Source organism: Hypomesus transpacificus, chromosome 26, assembly GCF_021917145.1.
Source record: "Hypomesus transpacificus isolate Combined female chromosome 26, fHypTra1, whole genome shotgun sequence".
NCBI lineage: Eukaryota > Metazoa > Chordata > Actinopteri > Osmeriformes > Osmeridae > Hypomesus > Hypomesus transpacificus.
This window is the reverse complement of record NC_061085.1, coordinates 2179903-2206259: the sequence shown is the minus strand read 5'-3', so window position 1 is coordinate 2206259 and position 26357 is coordinate 2179903. Positions and strand designations below refer to the sequence as shown.

The 26357-nt window shown below is 40.7% G+C and overlaps 1 protein-coding gene across 2 annotated transcripts in view; it reads left to right on the top strand.

The window, feature by feature from the left end:
- Nucleotides 1–9674, top strand: part of zgc:113223 (uncharacterized protein LOC541424 homolog) — a 130247-nt gene extending 120573 nt beyond the window's left edge. Inside the window, exons 8-9 of one of the 2 annotated variants that reach the window (XM_047049920.1) lie at nt 739–847; nt 7355–9674. In XM_047049920.1, the coding sequence (XP_046905876.1) occupies nt 739–847; nt 7355–7374 (129 nt within the window). In that variant the 3' untranslated portion in view covers nt 7375–9674. Of the gene's footprint in view, nt 1–738; nt 848–7354 lie in introns of those variants that run through there. The other variant, XM_047049922.1, reaches the window with a different exon arrangement.
- Nucleotides 9675–26357: the final 16683 nt, after the last annotated feature.

Genomic DNA, 26357 nt, shown 5'->3' with positions numbered 1-26357 from the left:
ACCCCATTTGTACTGCCATCCCACCAATGTAATTGTGCCATATAGAAAACCAATTATTTGGCCCGGATCATTTGTCAAGATATAGTAGCGTTTAGACGGTGCCCAGGAGCATTTGTGGAAAGATAAACACATAAATACAATTTTGATGTTGACTTTGATGTTGAATTTAGCAGGCATTGCAGTCTGGATAATATGGGTCATACATCTTTTCTCATTCGTTTATGACCTCAGGAGGATGACAAGGATAGGGGGGATTGATCAGATAGTAATTCAAAATACATTATTATTATTTATTTATTCATGCATGGAACAATTTTATGGTGCCTTTTTACAACAAATGTGAGGATCTATAACATATTCCTGTGTGATGTTATAAAATATCTACAAAATAGGCAAAAAATGCTTTATTTACATAAACAATTTTCAGACTAAACATGTCTTCACCAATTGTTCAGTCATAAGTCATGTAGTCAAAACAATTGGACGTTGGAAGACGTTGGAAACAGGGTCACTGATTCATGTTCCTAGAAAATAAGTAGCAAGCTAAACTTCCAGCACCGCTTTACTTCAATAGTGGTGTTTTGCCAGACATAAAGACTGATATTTTGTTATCCTTTTGGAGTTATTAATAAGAGAAAACAATTACATGAAATGAATCGGTCTGACAATGTTTATGGTAACATTCTCCACAAACAAGGAGTTTGGGGTACCTTACCTTGTTTTCGGTTTGTATTTCAGATTTGCATGCTTTCATTGGCTGCTGCACAGGTGTATATAATAAACTATGTGCAAATGAAGAAGACAAGAAATTGCAGTCTGGACCCTTCATTCTCCAGAGAGAGACAAAGTAAGTATTTGCATTTATTTTTTAAGATATTCTGTACTTAAAATTCAGGGGTGCCAATAATCTTGACCAGGAGTGCATTTAATTGTTTCTTGTTGCAAACCATATCAAATGTTAAAGTCCCTGTAAAGTGACAATAAAATGTGTTCTGAGTTTGGTACACCGCAGAAAAATGTGTCCCTAACCACCCAGCCAAATTTGAAGTAACAAATATTTGTTATCAAAATCTTATCAATTTTTGTTATCTGATCTCAAATGCTGGGGGTATGTCCGCTGAGGTCGCTGAAACCATGCCCACTTGCGTAAAAGTCAAACTGACTTTCCTCTCAACTGTCAAATACCACTTCAACAAAAGGGTTAAACTCTACAACAACAACTCTACAACTCTACAACAAAAATGGATGCTCCTAGCAGGATTGGCTCTACACAGCCATATAAGAGGCCTTCCACACCTTTAGTTTGTTTGCTTTGGTCCAAATCAGTGGATGAGTTGGTACTTTGTGGCATTTTTCATTTGGTCCGGTTAGTGTTCACACGGTCCTGTGTTAAGCGAACCAACGTTTGTAAAAAACAAAACAAACAAAAAACTGACACGGTCTTTTAATTTCTCTTTAATTATGATTTGGTGTTGCACAACCACGTTTTTTGGGTTGCTCATTGGTCTTGTACCCAGGATTATATCCAGGTCATCAAACCATGGGAATATGTATTTTTTAATTGGAGAGTTGCCGCTTGCAGTCAGGGAAGGAGTCGAAAATGGAGCCGTCAAGTCGGACGTTTTTTGCTTCCGGTGGTTTGCTGCGTTTCTGTAAGTTATATGGGTTCAAATAAAATGTTCTACTTATATAATGTATATAAATGATTTAGTGTGCTTGTGGAAACACGTTGTAACTTTTTTTAATTAGGCCAATTAATGTGTTTTTGTATCAGGCTAATATGAGATGTATTGTTTTTTAGGGTGACTTTTTAACATTCTGTAAAGCAGTGGCGGATGCCGGTGTTTCAAATAGGGGAAGCTCTTTTTCGGCCTACATCATATACATTTTCCATTTATTTTGCTAGGTCACTGGCTAGTTCACCCCTACGACACTAGCCTAGCCTACTGTATGATTGAATGAATGAACAAACGATATAACAAAACAATATTAAACATTAAGGAAATGTGGGAATTAGGTGAAACTGAAAGGAATGTGGTGTGTAATTGTATGAAATGTTTGATGAAAATTGGCTAGCAATTTGGCCAAGCAAATACCAAGAAATGGGTTGCAGCAGTTTGTCTTTCGACTACACTCGCAAAATTCGCGATGAGACTGAGCGTCAATAGCTTTAGTGACTTTTTATAGTACAAAATCGCTGTCAATCAAAAGGAAATGCAGTCTTTCGACAGACCCTCCAATCATCACGCAGAAGCCCAGCATCCAGACCAGCCCACTCCTCCATTCACCCCCAGAGAAGCTGAGCGTCCGTGGGCGGGACATAATCGCAGCATTTATCCAATGACCGTATAGTTTTGAAGCACTGTAAAAACTGTTCAAAGCAGCCCCATGAAGTGCATGGAAGCTGGGCTTTAACAGGGAAATGCACTGTGACGCTACGGGAATGTATGAGAAGGAAATCAGTCAGTCGACCTGCTAATATAAGTAGCTGATTCTGAACGGACTCGTCTTCGATATGAACGTGTTCTAACGCATTTAAAATGTTAACACAATAGTAAATATTTGATGGTGGGCCGAGCCCGTGTATCTGCTTTAGTTTTTTAAATGACCTGTTCCCGGCAATGGAAGAGCTGGTTTAAGGGTATTATCAACATCGTTTTTTCCTAAAACATTTTCAATTGTTGGCACTTCCAATTCTTGCACATTTTTTTGTAGCTTAGTTCAAAGTTAGCAACTTGACCAGGCAAGCGTCTCAACTACCTAAACTCTCCAACCAACCAGAACTCGTGTATCATCTTGTTAGCCAATCGAATTGTTCATAACAGGATCAGCTGATAGTAAAAATAACTTAAGTGACCATGCGTCAAGAAGCTAGCCTAGTAAGGCCGAATCCCAATACTCCCCCTTACCCCTTACCCCTAGCCCTTAATTTACCCCTAGCCCTTGGCCCCTCAAAACTGAGGGGTAAGGGCTACATATCCATAAGAAATGGGACGCCACTTGGTTACGGGTACGTCATCTAGCACGTATCGATATTTCCAAAGCAAGTAGTGTTATGCACTGATATCAATCGAAATTCGCTGCTAATGGAGTTTACTTAAAACTAGACATGCTAGTCAGAGAAATGCGGTATTGTTGTGCAAATCAGCAGTGTGACATTAGCATACCAAACTAGAGATTTTTAGAATTGTTTCAATTAGGAAAATGGTTGCAAATATATATGTACAGGACTATATACCACAAAACAAGACTGTCATAATCTTTTTTTAATCAAATAATTATGATGAAAATATTACATTTATCGGACTCTGGATGATCTGGCCGCCATTGTTGCTGGTCGCGCAGTATTCACATAGCTCTAGGTTTGAAGTAAGCTCCCGATCTTACTTGTTTTTATGGGCTGTATACCCCTTCGTCTTAGCCCTACCCCTAGCTCAAAAAGAGTATTGGGACACCATTAGCTCTCACGGGAATGCACAAAACTAAGGGGAAGGGGTAAGGGGGAGTATTGGGATTCGGCCTAAGCCTACAAGTCTCGGCACCACAATGGTAGGTTGGTTGAGCTTTAATTAGGGTTCCTCCGGTAGGAGGGAACCGATTGTATTCGTTCGTTTTATTATTAGGGTTCCTCCGGTAGGAGGGAACCTATTGTTTTTGTTAATATTCTTCTTATTATTTTTCTTCTCCTTGCGCCCCAATATCTCAAAACGTCCCTGGTACGTTGATACTACATCCAAGTAGGTTCCCCTACACCAATAATGGGCCACATCAGACCATAGAGATACAACATGCCACAACTACGGCCCAAACACAGACAGGCCCACATCAGACCATAGGGGGCGCCACAGGCCACACCCAAATGTCCACTTTTCAGAGTGATTGCATTTCCACCCCATTGCTCCAATTCTTCTGAAACTTGGTGTGCATGCCTCATTTTTCATGAGGAACAAAAAAGCCTCAAGGACCCATAAGGTCCGCCTGATTAATTTTCCTGTACAATGATAATTTGGGAAAACCTTCAAAATTCCTCTTCTCTTGAACCAAAGGCCTAATTAACTTGAAATTTTGTACAGATATGTATCGTTGACGTATTTAAATTTTTTACTTAAGGCAATTGAATAAAATACAAAATGGCTGAAAAGGGTGTATTTATGTAAATGTCCACATTGCCTCAATATGTTTGTGTCACTAAATCAAATGTCATTTTGAATGATGGGTTTTCAAACCTAATAGGCTTTAAAGTGACACGCCCTTGAAGTACCATAAACAATTTTACATTGGTATGTCAAAATTTGATTGAATTAGAGCTGTTTCAACCTTGGCTGAATCTAACAACGCTTACCACAGGAGAAACTTAGCTGACTTTTTCATACAGTAACTGAACATGACTATATTCAACACTGAGAATAGCTCAATGGGCAGGGACGGTGACCTGCAAAGTATAAGGTCGTAGGTTGGAATCCAGCCAGTGTTTGAGCCTGTCTTAAATTTGAATATCTGTTTCGTTAAACAGGATGACATTGTTCTGAAGTACCATGCGCAATTTCACCTTGATATGTCAAAAGATCATTGAATTACAGCTGTTTAAACTTTGGCCGAATCGAACAATCCGTGCAGGAGAAACGGCTTCCTTTTTTTGTACATTAACTGACCACGTATTCTCATCCTTGAGGGTAGCTCAATGGGTTGAAACGGTGTTCTACAAAGTGCAAGGTCACAGGCTTGAATAGTTTGGTTACAACAGCCGTGCGAGGGATTTTAGTTGTTGTGTTCGTTCAGTTAGATGTTTGTAATGTTATTGTTGGTTAGCAGAGCTCTAGAGTGCAACTAAAATGTGTACGGGTGCGACAAAAAAAATTCCTAGGTCGCAACGTTGCACCTAACCTCCGCTGCCTCTCCAGGAACAAAGCATTTGTTTCTTCTTTGACGGGACTCACACAAATGGTTGGATCATATCGTGGTCTAAACTAATCAGAGACAGAGATGGGGCGGGTCTTTGCCTCTGATTGACTGTGGTCCAGATATTCCTGTAGGCCTACACTGCCTCGTGCTGCGTGATTGAAATTATGACCTGAGCACCAGAGAATCAGTTATGGCAGACCTGGGCATTGTACGGCCCGCGGGCCACAACCGGCCCACAGGCTGTCCCAATCCGGCCCGCGTGAGGTAAATCAAAAATTAAAAATAAATAAATGTGTTGAGCTGTAGTAAAAATGTAGTCCTGAAAGAATAGTGATCAGGCAATGGAAAACGAAAATTTTCCATTACTGATTTTTTACTGTTTATTAGTTTTAATAACTTTTAATAATCTTATACGCTCTCTAGTTACTAGAGTGTTAGGGAAGGGGCTATTCTCAGTGCCTCCATTGCATCATCGAGGCATGATTTCAGCCCCACCAAAAAAATAATGAACACAAAAATGTTGATTCAGTACTACACAGTTCACAGACTTTGTAATGTGTTTAAGCATTACATTTCAATTTTTGGGGGTGGTAAAACACAAAACTAGAAATTAACTTTACAGGGACTATATTTTTCTATAATTATCTTTATAGAAAAGGTATAACATAACATTCATGACATCTAATTATTTATTACACATCTTACAACTTTTGTATAAATATTTAACGTGCAATAGTTACAGTCTGCATATTCAAGCGACAGCTGGCAAATAAATAATAAATATTAAGTAGGTCTATTAGTCTATGGAGTTATTGTGGGTGAGCTAGTTTTGCTATGAAATATGTTATTTGAATTCCAAAACAATGTGAGTGTGATTGAATGATTTATCACTTAAGTCACCTTGTAACAAGTCAGTCCTAATTCATTGCAGAATTCCACAATTCATAAAGCAAGCGTTCTACTGTAAATGGGGGGATCTTTATAAAACAGACCAATGCACAGCTTTCACATGTAACCCCATAATTCATTAACTTGCCCTACTTTTACAATGCTACCACAACTCATTGACAATGCATATTTGTACTGGGTACAGTGTCGGGGTGTCGAGAGTTGTCCTGTCGCCCTGACTGCTAACCTGTGCAATATGAACTTTAGAGTTTTATGGGTGACAGTGCACAACATTTGGGAGTTACTAAACACCCCCATTTCAATGTCAGTCCACACTTCATGTTTTAATGGATATAGTGGCTTCAGAGGGTATTCTGATCCCTTCACTTTTATTGTGATGTAGATTGTAAAGAATTTTAAATAAAATTCCCCCTAACTTCAACTTAAGCCTTTCTGGCTTATTGCAGGCTCTAATAAAAAATAACCGTCACAGTGCTAGTTAAACGCTACCACAGTCCTTCTTCTTAAAGGGGCAGGCCCAGTTTTCAACAACAAGGGTTACCAGGGTTGAGCCTGGAAGTGAGAGAAAAATCCCGGCAAACCCGCCTCATAAGACAGGAAAGAAGAACAGTAAACAAACATTCATGCATGGAAAGAGCAACCAACCCTCACGTAAACATGGTTAGAAATAAAAGTTAACATGCACTAAACTCACTTATGGTTCATATAGACAAAATTGTGTTTAGTTTGTCCTTTGATTATCAATTCCAAATATGCTTTCATCAGATTTGATCCAACAACATTAATTTTTTGCAGATAATGCAGCAAAGTGCTGTTCCATTCTTATTTATAGCATTGTGAGCCCTTGCAGCCTTTACTTCACTTACCATGTGATGTCAAGTAAGTCTATGAGGGTCCAGGGCTTAGGGTGTAGGGGGGACATTGTGATTGGGACAATCACTGTCTCCTATTAGCTACCCATCAGAACTTCGCTTGGGAAGGCATGAAGTAAGGAATTTTAAAATTAATGAGAATTGTGCTAATCCGGGGACAAGCTCTGGTCAACCATCCATACATTTTGTTAAGGGACAGGCAAGGGTAGGATTCACAGGGCAGAGCAGGAATTCCAAAAATGTGGTAAGGCAGGCAAAAGGTCACGGAAGGACTAGACTCTGGAATATAAAGTGTTCGGACTAAACTATGAAAAGTTCAAGACTCCACAAAGCGGCCGAGGAAACACAGGGACTAACTAAATAACTAACCCATTACCAAGACACAGGTCTAGACAATATAACCAATGAACTATCTGACCAATAAACAACCAGCTAACACTGGCTAAATTAGGATGAAAGCTGCAAGTCCCAGAACCAAATGCGAACATAACCATAGTTTTATACATGCCATGCTTTACCAGTGGTGTTACAATCTGGAAATTCACATTACAACCAACAACTCATAGCAACTGGCATGTGCTTGAGGTTTTAGATTTAAGCATTCCCATGAAGTCGAATTGGGCTGGATTGTAACCAGGGACTTTTGAGATAACAACGTCTCTGTTTTCCAGATTCTTCTCCCGAGAGGTGACTCTGTACTGGGCCTTGATGTTCCGGAGTGGATTGTATTCTGGACGGATCTTATAAGGACAGTGGAAACCTGCTTTGATAATGTAGCCGAGCTGGGATATTGCTACGAAGCCACTTCTATGCGACAGCAATTTGATGATGGGAGCATAAACATACTGGACATATAAAAGATTTCCTATGAAAAAAAGGTTGAAAAGATTTAACACCCTGTTTGGATTATAATTTGATAATAAATTATTGTCATTAGTTAAATAAATGTCAAATAGGATAAGACATCAGAAAATGTAAATATCATTTGTCTGAGACAATAGGAATTCACAGCAGTGTTGTAAACAGTAAATTACAAACCGTAAAGATTTGTGGTATACACAAAATACACTGTACTATAAAAAATATAAACCATTAATTTTACGTGTCACACCATGTTAGAATGTTCTGAGGAAAGATGAAGGTCTTCATGACTTCAGAGTGTCTAATATATTTTAACGTAATCAAGACTTTCTAGGCATAAAGGTCAATACATTTCTACAGGCACTGTACATTACTGTCATTTATAACTGATGGCAGTGGATTGAAGTACCCACCAATTGACAGTCTACATGTGAAACATATTGTCATTGTGTCATTTGAAATATAATGCTACATATTATTATATATTTATATATATATATATATGCATTTAGATACGTACCAGACGCCACATCCCAAATATTGATGGTTCGATCTTGTGTTCCTGTAAAGATGTACTGATCACACTTAGAAAAAGTAGCACAGAGAACCCCTTCAAAGAAGAACCCCTGTACATGAGGTAAAACAAAAAAAGAAAATCATTTGTTAACAGAACAAGGCTATGAAGTTTGATAATGGTTGATTGAATTTGTCTGCAATAGTTCAGGAGTTTTAAGATTAGTTTAAGAAGGGATGTAGGTGGCATGTGTGTCAGAGGCTGACAGTACATATTAACCTTTAGTGCATTTCAGATTTCCGTCTAAAGGCCTCGGTATACTTCACGCTAAGTACGTGTATGTATATGCTGAAGGGCTGCCGCACATAACCAACGCTTGTTTGGTGTGTACTTTGTGCATGTCTCCCTGGCCCTTAAATGTACACATACACAAGGTGCAATACCAACAGAAATAATGGGGCAGTTAACAAAAGATCCTCTGATGTGCTGAAAGATCAAAAATAGGAAAGAGCAAAGAAGTAGAAGTATACACCTGCGGTAAATTGTTTCCATCAAATATGTGAGCTGGCTAGCAATTAGACATACATTAGCAATACCTCCACCTATGTAGCCATGGGTATTGCTGTTATGGCCTACAAAACCTGACGTAGTTAGTTGTCAACGTATTTAGTCACAAAATGTTATGTCGCTGACCTGCCTCCTAGTGGACTTTTAAACATCAATGCTGACATGAAGAACGCAGTATGTCGAGTATGTGAACAATGCCGCATGTGTAGCTTTCGCGTTAGTACATACACGTACAAAGCTGAAGTATACAGATGAATTTAGAAATTGGGGTATGTTGGAGTGGATACACCAGCTACTCAAGCCTATTGCCTATTTGACTGTACTGTGCTTAACTGTTAGTCCTAAAGTCACACTTGTCATCAGTGTATAGGATGTACATTACGATTGAATATCAATGTGTAACATACATCAATGTTTTGTTATCATCAACACACTGGTTGATGGTAAGGACTACATTACAATAATACAAATCCCTGCATCAGGGGAAATCATGCGTCACTCTTAACTGAACAGTTAACCAGCCATGCAGTCATAGCAGTCATGGCTTTCAGCTATACTAGTTCAGATGAAAAGATTGAAGAGTCTGTCCCAAAAATATTTGGGTTAACTCATTTGAATCGGCTGCCATGGTGCCCAATTCTGAGACTTACACTGCTCTTATCAACATTGTATGGCTGGGTGTCAAGCTGCCCCCACCTCTCATATGCTAAAATTTGGAGTGGCTGGACGGACTCTCTACTTGATGGCTCTCACACCACATTGTGTAACTTACTGTAGCATTGCTAGTCATTTGTTGATAAGGGTCAAGAAGTATCTGATTGGTTGTTCTTGTGTATAAAGGGAATTGTGAAGCATTGCTCTGTGGATTCTTGATCTCCTGAGACCTTCTCCTCAGCTCTGGCTACTTATTCTCCTTGCTCACTTCTTGCTTTCTATCTCTTGTTTACAACAATCATGATAGAGTAAGTAAGACGTAACCTTCATTTTGTAACATGTTTGCCTTGTAGTTGATTTATTTCATTTTCAATGTTATTAAAGGTCACATGATATGCTGTTTTTGGATGCTTTTATATAGGCCTTAGTGGTCCCCTAATACTGTATCTGAAGTCTCTTTACCGAAATTCAGCCTTGGTGAATAATTACAGCCACTACGAGCAGTCCCACAATGAGCTTTCCTCAAGACGCGCTGTTTATGTGTCTGTAGCTTTAAATGCTAATGAGGAAGAGCGAGGCGGCACCATACGCTAATGTTTACAATGGATGTATCGCAATGGCTCGTAGCCCCGTTGCCATAAGATGCAGTATAGTGTATTATTTATTGTTATCTGTATATTTAGGAAGTTTTAGTATCAGGGTTAGTATAGTGGATTATTTATTGCTATCTGTAAATTTAGGAAGTTTCACTTATTTAAGCTCAGCATAGATGTTAATTATGTTCTGTGTACGTTATGTTATGCCAGGTGCTTGCGTTGTCTTGTCTTAAGAATTTCAGTGCCCAGTCTGACCTTGTGTTGTTCCGTGTACCTGACCCAAAAAAACTTGAGACTTGAGATGCCTCGAATTTTCCCAATTCTCATCTGATCACCCTGGTTTGCAGGGGTGCACACTCAGTCATTTCAATGAGGGGAAAGGCGGATATCACGCGCGCCATAACAACAGCAGAATTACAGCCACATTCTAAGGGTAGCAAACTTGGTAACCCTATACAGTAAAGCGACAAAATGATGTAGTGTTAGTTAACTTATTTGTCCAAGGTTTGTAGCTGGACCAAGGAGAGTTAGTGCTGATCCAGAATTTTATTTCAGCAAGGCCAGCTTTGTATTAGCTGAAGTTGAGGAAACAGTCGTGGCTGAAATGTTTGGCGCAGACATACAAAACTTTGAGAAGTTGTGTCGGCGCATTTCCAGAGAAAATAAAATTAAGACACTGGGTCTTCAGAGGCTCGGATGAAGGAACTGTAAAAATACTTTTGTTTTCCTTTGTACATCCAAACTGTACAAATGTAATGCTTTGTTTGTTTGCAAGCCATGATGTCGAGGATAAAAACACTTGCACGGTCATAGCTCAGTTTCTCATGGCGGGCCAGATTATCTTGGCGGGCAAAGCAGAGAGAGGGGAGGTAACCTTCCTCCTTGTGACGTCACAAGGAGGAGAATTTCGAACCGAGCGTTTGAGCTTTAATTTTCTCAAAGGCGGAGAAGAATACCCAGGGCTTGGTTTACACCTCTCGAAATTTCTAGCCACTGGGGGACCAAAGGCAGGCTAGGGGAACTCATATTAATGTTAAATAACCTCCTAAAGTGAAGTTTTCATGTCATGTGACCTTTACATGTTACATTTAATTTGTCCTTACTAAACAAAGGTCTAAAGGCCACAATCCTGAAATTGCATTCCAGTTTACACTTAACTGTGAACCACCTCGGACCACTCCAACCAAGGAATTGACAAATGGAACTGTCTTACCTGCATGAAGACACTCCCCTTTGTTCAGAGTATAAATACCAACAGTAAATAATTTCTCGCTGAGTCCATTGATACAGCCAATCCAGAAAACGGATAGGCATTCAAAAAAGATCTTGCCAAACTCCTGATATTCAACATTAGTGATTGCAACACTTTCATAAATACTGTTCATTCACCAATCAGAGGCTTTAGCAAGGTACACCGAGGATAAATGTAAGGATAAATAAATAAATGTAAGGATAAATAAATACATGTAAATATAAACAAATAAATGTGAACACATTAAAACGTAAATATATATATACACAAGTACATGTAATATTCATATATTTAGTGTCTCATTTAATTTGTAATTTATATATTTTGTATGTCAATTAGGCATTTCATTATGTAATTAGTCATTTATTTAAGCTTTGTGTTATATAATTATTTATTTATCCATTTATTTATTTAGTTTTGGCCCCTATGTCACACGACTGTCAAGCAGGCTCAACTGCGCATGTCGGTTGCAAAAGACAAACTTCTCCCGGGCTTTAATACACTTGGAGCAGTGGCGGGTCTAGACAAATTTTACGGGGGGGGCAATGTTTAATCAGAGGGGCACATTAAAAAACGGAAACAAATGATATTTTAACATTAAATACTTTAATTTTGCTTTACTTTAAAATGATACAAACGGCTCTGGCTATCCCTCTTCCAGCTCCTCAGTTCTCTCAATACCTTGATATGTTTCTGTAACTTTTTTATTTACTGGGGGCAAAAAAGGCTGCAATGTCCCTTCCTCGTTTCATGATGAATACTACAAGAAGAAAAACTATGTGTAAAAAAAGGGGGGGGCCACAGGGGGGGCCAGGGACATTTTTACAGGGACACTGGCCCCTGTAGGCCCCCGTGTAGAACCGCCCCTGACTTGGAGTGTCGATCAGGTCATCATACATCTCTGGCCACTGGATTGCAGGGCTTGACATGAACTTTTTGAGGCACTTGTCCATGTACAAAAGTTGACCAAACTGTAAAATTATGAACTTTGTGACATGAAGCGACCAAGACAAGAGACATGCTGCCTAAGACAATGCGGTCTACAGGGCGACATTCTCACAAAAATTTCGAGACTTTCGTGACCCAAATGAAAATTCTGATGTTGCAGATCAATTGGGAATCGCTTACTCTCTTAAAGGCTGTCCTCCTTGAGCTTTTTGGTCTTTTTAAATCGAACAATTTGTATTATCCGTGTGGTCCTTTGGCCATTATAAATGCTATCCTTTCCCAGTTTTCTGCAACCACATTGCGCGCGCCTCCCGAATGTTAACCCCCCAAAAATTGGTCTATAATCCTCCATAATAAACGAGTTCAATTGTTTACAACAGCACATGACGTCTGCAGCCATGCCGAAACTTAAATGTAGGTTCACGGACTAACCCGGGGGAGCAAAATTCCTAAGTGCGTCCATCAATTAACAGTCCCGCACTACCAGCAGAAGGCGCCGAGGCAGGATGGGGGGGCATCTCTCCGATTTGCGCTCCCGGGAAGGGGGGGGGGGGTGTGTTGAAACATCTTGCCTAAGGCGGCGAAGGTGTTTGCGTCCGCCCTGCAGCATGGACTGTTACAGGAGCTACGGACATTAAACATTTATCTGAGAAAACAAAACAAGTGCACAAAGACACACATGGAGAATACAATTAAGCTAGCCATGCTAGGCAGAGACAATATCGCTATGCAACTGGACGAAGGTCACCGGGGTGAGGAAACACAACGAAGAAGTGGATAAGAACAGGCACTTTCTATGAAAGATAATTGATTGTGTTAAATTAATCTATAAATCCTTAATATTTAGTTTTACAGTAATAGTTGTGTTGTGTTTCCTAATAATAGCAGGGAGAGTCCCTTACGGAAGGAAAATATATTGCAGTATATTGGAAAATATGATGTGATATATTAGGCAATATATGTCCATATATGGGATTTAATAATTATTGTACGGAAATACATGGGATAATATATTGATGATAAATATATTACTAATATATTATAAACTATCATATATATTCATGTAATATATTGCAATATATTGCAGAATACAGCAATGATTGCCGTTTTCCATATATTGCAACATATTCAACATGAATATATGATATATGTGTTTATATATCCCAAAATATATGCAATATTAAATCTATAAATACCACCATAATGTATTCCGATTTATATGGGAAAATGTATTGGTAATATATGTAAAGATATAGTGTCACATGTATGTTCAATATATGGTAGAATATATTTGAATTATATGTAAAAAAATATAGCTGTAAGCAGCAATGGCGAATTCCTCCTTCAAAATGGCAAAATATTGTAAAATTGACATAATAGATAGTTACACCGGGATAACCCAGAAAACTAGAAACTGTTTTGTAAAAAAAAAAAAAAAATGCTTATGTCTGGATTTGAACCTGGAACCCTTAGGTTACCAGCACAACTTCTCATTCAATTGAGCCATTCCAAGATCTAGACTTTGCAGTGTTCAGTTACTGAATAATAAAATAAGACATTTCTCCTATGGCAATCATAGTCACATTTGGTCCAAGCTCAAACAGCTCTAATTCAGTCATATTTTCACATATTAAGGTGAAACTTTGCAGGGTACTTCAGGGGGAAGTCACCTTAAAGCCTATTCCTGACGGGGGAATCCTAATTATATGGAAATATATACATGAAATAAATGTACAGATATGTGTTCAATATATTGTGGAATATATTTTAAATATAGGTAAAATTATATGGAAAAATATTTGAAATATATGACAATGATCGCTTCCAGCAAACCTCTTATGAATTAGCCACTTCCCCCTAAATAAATGTCAATCTTACGGTATTTACGTGTTTGGGGGCAAATTTTCAGTTAGCAGGTGGTACTGTTTGAATCGGGATTCCATTTGACATACTGCCGTTGACAACCTTATTCGAATACCTTCTAGATGGCTGAGCGGTTAGGGACTCAGGCTATTAATCAGAAGGTTGCCGGTTCGATTCCCGGAAGCGCAAAAAAATGAAGCTGTGTCCTTGGGCAAGGCAATTCACCCTACTTTCCTAGGGGTATGTCCATGTACTTACTGTAACTTACTGTAAGTCACTAGATAAGATCGTCTGCTAAATGACTAAATGTAAATATCACCATATATGTCTTACATGCATTGTATGGGCATGTTCTCATATATGTACACATGCATTGTACAATATATCTTTCCATATAATTTAACATATATTTAAAATGTATTCTACCATATATGAAGCATGCATGTGACACAATATCTTTACATATATTACCCATACATTTTCCCATATAAAGCGGCATAGATTATGGTGGTTATTTATGAATACATAATTGCATATATTTTGGGATATATAACCACATATATTGTATATTCATGTTCCATATATTGCAATATATGGAAAACGGCAATCATTGCTGTATTCTGCAATATATTGCAATATATTACATGAATATATATTATAGTTTATAATATATTGGTAATATATTTATCATCAATATATTATCCCATGTATTTCCATATATGATATATTGGTCAATGAAATGGAAAATAATATATTACAATATATTAAAATGTATTTCAAATTATATATTGGTAAATACATTTTCTTTCCGTAAGGGGTGGTTCAAGTGCCCAGAAGTCCATGGTTTTCTATATTTCTAAACTGAGTGTAATGATATTTATAGTCCACAATTGTGGACATTTGCCTCTAGCTGTGTGCATCAATTGGGTGTGCTTTGCCTTCGGCAAGGGCACAACTTTTGTTCTCTCACATATATCCTAATATTATTATTATTGTTTTCCCACCCCTAAGGATCAGTCAATATTGGGACTACATAGACAACGTTGGTGTCAAAATGTTCGTCTTGGTCACGATTGCGTTGCTTCTTTGGGATTTACGTTCCGTTGCACGGTTTACATTTACATTTAGTCATTTAGCAGACGCTCTTATCCAGAGCGACTTACAGTAAGTACAGGGACAGTCCCCCGAGGCAAGTAGGGTGAAGTGCCTTGCCCAAGGACACAATGTCATTTGGCTCGGACGGGAATCGAACTAGCGACCTTCAGATCACTAGCCCGATTCCCTAACCGCTCAGCCACCTGACTCCCTAAAAGGTTAAAAGGTTAAAAGGTTACAACGTTTTTGTGTCAAAAAAGTGCATTCTGTCAACGAAGGGTACTCGCAAGCCTACGTCACTACGTCAGCACAACGCACGGATACAAGGTTATAGAAATGTTCTCCCACGCAAGTTGGAGCTTGGATTATGAATGAAAAATACCACCCCCAAAAATTCCCAACCATTGGACTTTGTTGAGAAAGCGATTTCGAGTGGAACTGCCATCTCCGATTTTTTATTTAGGTCGTGAAAGTCTTTTTTTTTGGCGGTAGCCATGCTAGAAAGCATCATAGTAGTATTTTCATAATTTTATAGTTAAATTTTACACGAAAAAACAGAAAGAGGGAAATGTTATGACGGTATGACTATTGTGAAGACAGCCAGGCGGTGAGATTTTAATGTAGGTTGCTGTAAAAACTTTGTGATTTGTTTGCTACATGAGAGCCCCGTCAGCCTCCATGGACGATTGCGGCAGCTGTTGTCGATCTGCGCCTGATGAGTATTTTCTTAATTTCGTACCAGGGTCAATTCTACATCAAAAGAGAGGCAGTATTTTAAAGATATGGCGAATCCAAAGACAGCCAGCGGATCAGCATATTTTTGAGATTTGTGTAAAACTTGACTGAGACTGCATCTTGTTTACGTTAGCCTCAGAATCACTGACTCACTGTTTTTTTAAATTGACAGCTGTTCTTGAACCATTTGGAGTACATGCATGTAAATGGGCTCTTTTGAAAGCTGACATTCTGAAGTCATGTTCCTTGTTGTCAGGACCCCTGTCAGTCCTACTGGTGTTGAGTAATAGAAGCTTGAACACAAGGAAAGTTAAAGTTTCTATTTCCGCCTAGATTTTGTTTGGAAAACAGAGGCCTGAAGAGGCCTAGAGGTGGTAGGCATTAGCTGGAAGACAGAATTGGACCACAGGTTGAAGCCTTACCCAATTCAAATCTAAAGTCAAACATAATACCACAATATATTCATATTTGACACATATTTTTATAAGAGTACATCCAGGGGTTTTCCAAAAGGGCCTTTTGGAGACTCCAGAATGACCCTTGTAACCAAGGTCAAATTCTTAGGATAAAAAGGTATAATTGATATCTCTAATGAAAGGTGGTACTTAGAACTATCATATATAACAGCTAAATCCCTCATTAGTATTACTGAAACACAAAAACTGAAGCATGAACACATTGGAGTGCTTTATCTGATTCCCAGGATTGGCACACAAAGAACACTGATTCTGTCAACCATATTGCGCAATCGACTTTTATTTTGAATGCTCCACAACACCTAGCAAATGGGGTATTGCCATTTACAGTTAGCGCTAAGCTACAAGGATAACTAGCTAATTTCAGAGCCAGTCGAAGCCAGTTAGAAAAAATCGTGTGGAGGGTGCGGGGGCAGGGGGGCGGGACGCACAGACCTGCTTGGCTTTAGAGGGCTGTCACCGGGGCATGGAAGCTCCTATTGGTTCAAACAAGGTGTCAATCAAAAGTTCAGAGTGTAGTGGCCATTTTAAGACTATCCGCGCGTTTGTACTCGACCCACATCATCTCCTATAAGCGATTGTGCGTGAGAGACTGAAATAAAAATAATGGGCAAAGTAAGAATGAAGCAACAAGATCGTGTCCATGTGTGGATATAATTCAGTGTTTGGACAATTACTCGACATGGTTAGATACTTTGGACCTTTGGGAATTACGCAGAAGAGGTTTTGATGGGTTGTGTGCATACCTGGAACATTCCGAAGTAATGGTAGGTAAGTCAAACTTTTTTCTCTGGCATTGTTGATGGATATGTTTCTGGACAAAGACGTTGACGGTACTTACTGTTGCGAGTTGAGCTTGAATTGGTTTATTTCAATGGAAGCACAAGAATCGTAGCTTTCCAATGATGTATCATTTGTGTAGCCGTCTAAAAAATATATTACTTACGATTGCGTGCGTTGTAACTGAGGGAGAGGGGGGCAGCGTTTCTGGCTCGTGGGCGCTCCAGGAACGTGAACAGGTTTTTAAAAGACAATGCAGATTTAAACTTAGTAGTCAGTCGTAACTGATACAAAGTGTTTTTCACCACTGAGTTAATCTGCTTAAAGGTCCAATGACATGCTGTTTTGGATGCTTTTATATACACTGTAAACAAAACTATTAAATAACAGTACTTTTTCTGTAAATTATATGTTTTTTTCTGTATTTCTGAATGACGGGAAATACGGATAGAAAGACAATGGCAAAATGTAAATGTATATATTTACATAAATATTAGAGCAAAATATTGTTACTTAAAAATACACTAAATATTTTTTACAAATATTAATAACATTTCCACCAAAATGTTGTTAAAACACATACTTTCACTTTATCAAAACTAGCTATTTCAACAGTTATTTTGCAGATATTTACTTTCATCCTATGAACAAATAAATTCTTAATAACATAATTTTTGGTTTAGACATAGGAACCTTGAAATGTGAACCGAGCTCGGGTAGTTGACATCATGCAATCCCAGCATGCACCAGTCAATATCAAAGACCACAAAAGCTTGCAAAAAGCCTTTTTGGGGCAGTGATCATTGACCACTGCACTTTTAGTAAAGTTCTCTCTTGGAAGTCGCTTTGGATAAAAGCGTCTGCTAAATGAATAAATGTAAAGACTCCAGAGTAAAACGAAGGAAAGTTGATTGGATAGTTGTGTAGCGGCAACACTCCTGTTACCCAGAATGGCCTGCGGCAAGCTAAAAAGCTGCAAAGTTAAAGGTTTAAGCTTAGTTAGATAAGCATTGTTTGGAGTTTTGTTCGTTCTATTTTAAAATGTGTAATGTGATGGTCTGTAGTTTGGTGTTTACCCGGAGTATGAATGTTGTCCAGTTAGATGGCGATCTAACTTGTCTAATGAGACAAACAAGCTGTAAGCAATATTCCTCTCCAATTTGTACAGCTAGCTGGCGCTACTGTTGTAAATATCTGGATACTGATAACAGGATCTGGATGCTGTATGTTGTGCACACGACTTGATATCTTGATTTGGCTTTATTGAATATTTTTAATGATGCTGTTAATTTAACATTGAAGTTTAGTTAATAAAAGTACCGGTAAAGAACAGCATGTAATGTAATATTACAGATATATCTTGTAAATTCGGTACTGGAAAATTAAAATTATTTTACGGCTAGGTAATGTCCATAATTACACGTGTGCATTCCATAACGTTAAACTTTTGTTGCTGTATTATTTTAGTTGAAACCTTGGCAGTGGCAAACGATCGTGGGAGCAAATAAATATAAAACCATAATTCAAAACGGTAAGAAGCAGTAGGCAATACTTACATATTTTAAGGCCAACAAGTAAGAGGCTGAATTGCCTGAGTCAGTCCCTTTTGTAGGATATTGGTATAGCTACAAAGGGGCCTATAGAAAAAAATTAAGCAAAGAAAACTGCGGGGGCCCTCCTCCACAGGACTTCACTCCTGCTGAGGAGCTGGCCCTCTCCAGCTATCAGGGTCGCCCCATGATGGAAGGAGTGGAAGGGGGCATTTCTTCAGACCCTGGTGGCAGCAGCTCGGAAATCCAGGCATATGTATGTTTCAAGTAATCTATGTGACCATGTTCATTCAACAATTATTTATGAATACTGAGGAGTGAAATGTATTACTGTTCTCTGCAGTGGACAGGAAATACGGTGGTGTTGCTGCCACCACCCACTGTCGTCCAACTGTGTTACCATCACAGAGGTAACAGTGAAACTAATAGTCACACGCCAGTATGTCTGCCATATGTGGTTGCTGAATATTTATCAAATATGCCATTTACTTTCTCAAGTGGAGGTCCTAGATGATCAGGAAACTGTGTCTGCCTGCTCAGAGAGCATTTTGGGGGTACACTTTTGAGTTTTCTTTACCACTTGCAACACAGATGGTGAGAGTGTGTGAACGTGTGGCTGTGATTGAAGTGTCTGTAATGACTTACCAATGGTGGTGGCCTGAACATGAGACACAAGTCCTAAAAGTGCTCATTTCAAATATGACTCAATTGATTAAATTGCTATGGTGTTAAACTCAGCAGGAAGAGGAACTTCTTCCTCCCCTGGAGCTCGATATAGAGTATAAGAGGCTTTTAATTCAAAAAACAGATAATGGCTGGAGATAGAAAAACTGGAATATGAGAAGAGATAGTACATGACTGAATGAATTACACTGAACTTAGTTACACTGACATTCTTTTTCTGTGTTCTTAGGAAAGGGAGAATACATGAGGATGTATTTGTTAAACCTTTTTATACGTTTTGGTCTTTTTATACCTTTTTGTGGCTTTTTTTGTTGTGCCTTTTGAGTTTTTTGTGTTGGTTTTCACCATTTCTTTCTTTCAATGTCCTATTTATTCTTTTTGAAAAATGCTATAAAAGTGAATGAAACATCCAAATTAAATGAAAGTAGTGAAATGATCATTTATTTGATAATTGTTGAACTTCAATTGAAGTTGTGAAGAGCATTGTACGGTACCATATACATTGTTCTTTTTGGTTTGAAATGTTTTAGTTGAAGGAAAACCAAATTTCTGTTATGGAAATAATTGGAAAATGGGTCAAAGCAACCCAAGGACAACAGAAGGGGTTAAGGGGAGACACCCCAGTGAATAGGAATAACATATCAACATGACACTACAAAAAATTACCCGTAGCGAAATAATTTAACGCTAAATGTTCTGGCTCTTCTGAGCGCACCTCTCACTATCCGCGCAGCAAGCTCCACAGGATCTTCTATGAACGGTGACGACATTATCCTCAAGAATGAGTTCGCGGGCGGGGCTTTTATACCGGTTGATTGCTGATCTCCAACTTAACCTGCTCCCGACCAGGTTAGGCGTTCAGCATGTGTTACCATGGCGATCTACCCCGGTAACAAGTGATCCACCGTCATAGTACAGAAAACCCTGGGTTGGAGCTGAAGTTACCTCGCTAACGCCAAATCTTGATTCGTAGTACAGGCCCCAGGTATACTTGGTATTATTTTTCTTGACTGGTCTTTACCGTTTACTGTAGTTAGAGGCCTACTTGTCTTTTGTTTCTTGACTGTTTTGTTGCGCACACCGGGACAAACAGGGATAGGTAAGATACCTCGGGGTCTCCATATTACATCCACGTAGTTGTACCTTTTGTTACCACCCCAGTTTAGCAGTGAGCACAACCCACTGTCTTTTTAGGTGCTTAGCACCGGTCTAAGGGGCGGGCGGGTTTGTTTGTTATTTTCTTTGGTGCCACTGTAGTCCTCTTTGATCCCTGTGTTGCTGTTAGTAAATTAATACATGATTTCCTTATATTGAGTACCTGGTTTGTGTGACTGCATCCTCACTGGCTTTACCTGTAGCCCTATGTTATGTACTTCCACTCCGAGCCATCGGGAGGCGTAACAAAGTGGGGGCTCGTCCGGGATCTTTGATCCTTATGCTACAGGTTTGGTTAGTGTTGGTGTGCAGTGCACATGGAAAGTAGGCTGGTGGTGTTTCTTGGCCTCACCATGAGCACTTTCGATATGGTTTGATGGTTTTCTTGGGGATCCTTCTGTGGAGCAGATTGACGCCTGCAAGAAAGAGGATTTGTATGCCATTGCGGCACACTTTGGCTTGGTAGTCTCATCTAGCCTGTTAAAGGCCTAACTGAAGGATGTTGTGGTGCGCACGTTGGTGCACAATGAGGTGCTGGACAGCAAAGAGGAAGGGGTAGTTGAGAAAGAGCTGGTTGAGGTTGGGACGGTTCCCTCAGATTTGGAGCTTAAGCCTCCTTGTTTTGTGCCCTGATTATCTCCGGCTTCCTGTGATAATGCCCGCCATAGGCTATGCTTGGCACGTTTACAGTTTGAGGCACAAGAGAGACACCGCCAACCGCTGATTATAGGCTATTTGGAAGATGGAGTTGGAAACAGAGGCGGAAGTCTCTAACCGCAGGATGGAGTTGGAAATAGAAAAAGAGGTAAGGCTAAAACGCCTACACCTAGAAGCCGCTGCTGTGAGAGGAACTCCACTTCCTGGTCCTGATAGGTCCCTAAGTGCAGATTCCTCCGCGGCTGCAGGGGGTTTTGACGTAGGCAGAAATGTAGGGTTAGTTACCCAGTTTCGTGAGGCGGAAGTAGACTCGTACTTCAGTGCTTTTGAACGAGTTGCTACCTCCTTGAAATGGCCTGACGGGAAAAGCCCAGGAGGTTTTATCTGCACTCTCTTTTGAAGATGGTTTGTTGTATGAAGTGATCAAGGCAGCTGTGCTTTGTGCCTACGAACTAGGGCCTGAGGCATACAGACCGAAGTTCCGGACTTATAAGAAGGCGCCCGGTAGAACGTTTATGGTGTTACTGTTTACTCAATGGTGCAAGGCAAGTAATGCAATTGATTTTGAATCTTTGTTGAAGCTGATTCTCTTCGAAGAGTTCAAGAATAGTCTGCCTGATCGGTTGGTGACTTATAGTGAACGATAGCGCAAGCTGCTGTGCTTGAGATGGAGGGTGACACACTGGAGCCCTGTTATGCACCGTTTATGTTAGACGGGTTGGTTTCCCTCAGTGCGGATGCGCTGAACCAGTTCCCTGTGCGCATACTAAGGGACACTGGAGCAGCCCAGTCTTTTATATTGTCTGACGTGTTACTTTTTTCTACTGACACTCTTGTGTGTTTGTGCAAGGCATCTAAATGAGCTTTGTATCTGTACCACTCCATCAGATACATCTGACCAGTGGCTTGGCGAACAGAGTTTAAGGTGGGCGTGCACCCGTCTATGCCCGTTAGAGTTGTTACGTTTCTGCTAGGGAATGACATTGCTGGTGGCAAAGTAATGCCAGTTTTAGAGGTCCTAGAACGACGATTTTGCAGCCTGATGTGTTGGCACAGGACTGCCCACACGTGTTTTCTATGTGTGCAGTCACCCGTGCTCAAGCACGTAGTTTGGATGAAGCAGTTGATTTGTCAGACACCCTCTTCGCGACTGCATTGACTGGCCAGCCTGCGTCGACCAGTGTTTTCTCAGTCTACTGCGGAGCCGAGTGTCCAGTTTAAGTCCACCTCAGAGTCAATCAGGTTACCTATGGGTCGTGATAGTCTTATTGCTGCTCAGAAGGAAGATGTTACTCTAGCCAAGTGTTTTCAGAATCAGATCAAAATCTGAAGGGATTTTATTTGCCATGAATGTTTGCACAGACAAGGAATTTACTTTGGCAGGAAGGTGCATACAGTAAACATATAGGAATCTTGAAACTTAAATATGTGGTCTAACTATACAAAAGGACCAAAGTCCAGCTAATACTAAGGGGATTTAGAATACAAAATAAAATATAAGTAGCCATAATTTACAATCTAACCTAAAAATACAGATAGTGCAAAGAGTTGCTGCTGCTCTTGCTCCAGAGAGAGCTAAAACACAGCAGCGACGTATTTTGTGGAGCATGGTCTCCTGATGCGGCGGTGGAGATCGCATGCTGATTCTGATAATGAGTGGGGTGATGTTTTTCAGCTTGTTGTGCCTACACAGTACCGACAGTCCGTTCTATCACTGGCTCATGACCATCACTGGTCCGGTCATCTTGGTATTACGAAGACGTATGACCGAGTGTTAAGACATTACTTTTGGACAGGTTTGAAACAAGATGTGTCAAGGTTTTGCCGTATCATGTATTTCAGATCACAGGGAAACCTAACCAGATTATCAAGCCTGCCTCTCTTCAGCCAATTCTGGCTATAGGGGAACCATTCGAACACGTATTGGTCGATTGTGTTGGTCCTCTGCCAAAGTTGAAATCCGGCAACCAGTTCCTCTTAACAATAATGTGTCTTGCTACCCGGCACCCTGAAGTGATCCCTCAACAGCCCAGTCAGTAGTAAAGGCCCTGATCAAATTATTTTCTACGTTCGGCCTCCCTAACATTGTACAAACAGATCAAGGTACCAATTTCCTCTCTGGTATATTCAAACAGGTATTAACTTCACTGTCTATAACACACCGGACCTCCAGTGCTTATCACCCGGAGTCGCAGAGGGCACTTGAAAAATGGCATCAGACGTTTAAGTCAGTGTTGCGCAAATACGTCATGGAGAGCGGTAGGGAATGGGATGAAGGCGTTCCCCTGGCTCTGTTTGCAGTAAGGGACTTAGTGCAAGAGTCCCTGGGTTTTCGTCCAGCAGAGCTGGTATTTGGTCACACCGTGAGAGGTCCTTTTGGGAGTTTTGAAGGACCAGCTAACGGGCGAGAGTTCGCCCACCCAGCAAAACGTGCTGACCTACGTGAGTCGTTTTCGGGAACGACTGCACGGGTCTTGCAGTATCGCTAAGGAGAATCTTTCTATTGCACAACAGGGTATGAAGCGGCAGTTCGATAGGAAGGCACGTCCACGTTCTCTGCAGTCGGGTGGCCTGGTTTTAGTGTTACTGCTAATCCCTTGGAATTCTATGAGTGCTCGTTTTTCAGGACCGTACACCGTCGACAGGAGGTTGAGCGACACTGACTATGTAATCCGAACCCCTGATATGAGACGGAAAACCAAGAGTGTCTCAAATCAACTTGCTGAAGCCTTACCACCCTACAGACAACGTCCAGACTGAGACCTGCAATGAGCCTCCTGTAGCCACTGCTGTAGTGTCGGTAGCTGTGAGCTCCACTACTCCTCTCAAAGTGTGTGATGAGGATGACCTGAGTATGCAAAATGCCCAGAAACATACCCCTTGATTGTTCAACTCAGAGATGTTGTTGAGACTTCCATCCTTAATGCCTCATCTAAGTATGGAGCAGCAAGCTGACCTACTCCGCCTCATTTCTGAGTTCTATGGAAGAAATTAGGATTTCCTGTGTGCTTACATTATTCACCAATCAATAGAACTAATCATTGGATACTAGTTAATATGTCAGGGTGTCAGAGTTAATAGATCATATCAGAACAAAGTACTGGCTAAACCTTCCTTGTCATGACTACAAGGAGAGCTCAAACTATGAACTCTCTAGTCTGAGAGTTGTGTTGGGAGCAGTGAATCTCTTTCTCTGAGATTGTTCTAACGTCATTACTGCCTGACTGTCACAATCTATGTTTACATTCTCGTGCCCTATAAAAGATGGTCTTCCGGCTTTCACAGCGGAGGAGCCTGGTGTTGTGTTGTCATTTATTGTCTGAGGTCTGGTTTTCTCCTCCAATATGCAGATGAACTTAGTCACTCCGTTTATGAAGAGACGGACCAAACACTTTCTTCATCAGTTCCCGTCTGTTTGGAGATGTGCCTACCCGCACTATGGTGCTAGAGCACGACATAGATGTGGGTGAGTCTAGGCCCATTAAGCAGCACCCATACAGAGTAAACTCAGTCAAAAGATCTCTGATGAAAAAATAAGTTGATCATTTACTGGACCATAACTTAGCACAGCCCAGCTCCAGTCCGTGGAGTTCTCTGTGCTTGTTAGTTCCGAAGCCTGACGCTACTTTTGTCAGATTTTGCACGGATTATCGGAAGGTAAACCATGTCACTGTGCCTGACTCGTTTCCTTTGCCCCACGTAGATGATTGCGTTGATACAATAGGATCAGCTTGCTATGTCACAAAGTTGGATCTATTGAAAGGTTATTGGCAAGTTCCCCTTTCACATCAAGCTTCTATGATCAGTGCTTTTGTGACTCCTGTCTGTTTCCTACAATATTCAGGGCTGGCTTTCGGGATGACAAATGCTCCGGCCACTTTCCAGAGGTTGGTGAACATTGTGTTAAGTGGTGTGCCTAACTGTACTGCGTATTTGGATGATGTGGTGGTGCACTCGACAGAGTGGGCTGCTCATGTGGACTCGCTAAGAACCGTGTTTCAGAGACTGGCTGACGTGTCCCTGACCCTGAACTTGCAGATATGTGAGTTAGAGAAGGCGACGGTAACCTATTTGGGTAAACAGGTTGGGAGGAGGCAAGGTGCGTCCCTTGGAGGCCAAGATTGCAGCCATAACATCTTTCCCAGTGCCGACCACTCGGCGGGAGTTGCGCAGATTTTTCGGAATGACTGGTTACTACAGAGGGTTCTGTAGGAACTTCTCTGCTGTTGTAGCCCCACTGACTGCCTTGATCAGTCCCCTGGTGCAGTTTGTGTGGTCGGCTAGGTGTAATGCCACCTTTTAAAGCTGTAAAGCCCTCCTGTTTAATGCCCCTGTACTCGGTGCTCCTGATTTTGGTCAACCGTTTTCCCTTGAGGTTGATGCAAGCTGCATTGATGCCGGTGCGAAAAGTGATGCGCCTGCGACAAAAAGGGCACAAAGAATGTATTTGGGGACGCTCTTTCTCGTGTGTGAAACTTGCTGGTATGTGGTTACTGGGGGTGTCTATAATTATCGCTTTATGGGGGGGAGTGTTACGTGCATGCACGTTATGTATGCCCTGCATGTCTTGTGTTCTGTTTTGTGTTGTTGTTTTGTGTTTTGTCGTCAATTCATTGCCACATTTGTTCCAGATCTCCCATCAGCTGTTCCCCTTTAAAAGTATTTTGTTTCTGTGTGTTTTTGGGTGAGAGAGGGTTGGCAGAGCTCTGTTATGGTTGGTTTTGTTTTTCTTGACTGGTCTTTGTTTTCATGTCTTTACGGTTTTACGGAGCTCCTTAACCCGACCATCACACCCTCGGTGGAGGAGGCAGGCAGAGTCAGAAGATTTGGGGGAAGCCTCACCCATTTCCCTGGCAGAGATCGCCATGGTAGTTACAAAGCTCAGCGGCGGCAAAGCGCCAGGTGGGAATTAAATTCACCGTGAGATACTTGAGGTTATGAACATTGTTGGGCTGTCTTGATTGACACCCCTCTTCAGTGTTGCATGAGAGTTGCGAACAATGCCTGTGGAATGGCAGACCAGGTGGTGGTTGAAGAAGGAGCTGAGCCGGCATTTGACTTGGATGCCTCCTAGGCACCTTCCTTTGGAGGTTTTCCAGGCACGTCTAACTGCGAGGAGACCTTGGAGTAGACCCAGAACTCAATGGAGGGACTATATATCTCATCTGCCCAGGGAATGCCTCGTGATCAGGGCCAATAAGGATCTAGGCATGGGCAGGGGTGGGCTGAGCCGTCTGTCTGAGACATTTGTCTTGCCCACCCAGAACTCAGAATTTGGCAAATACTT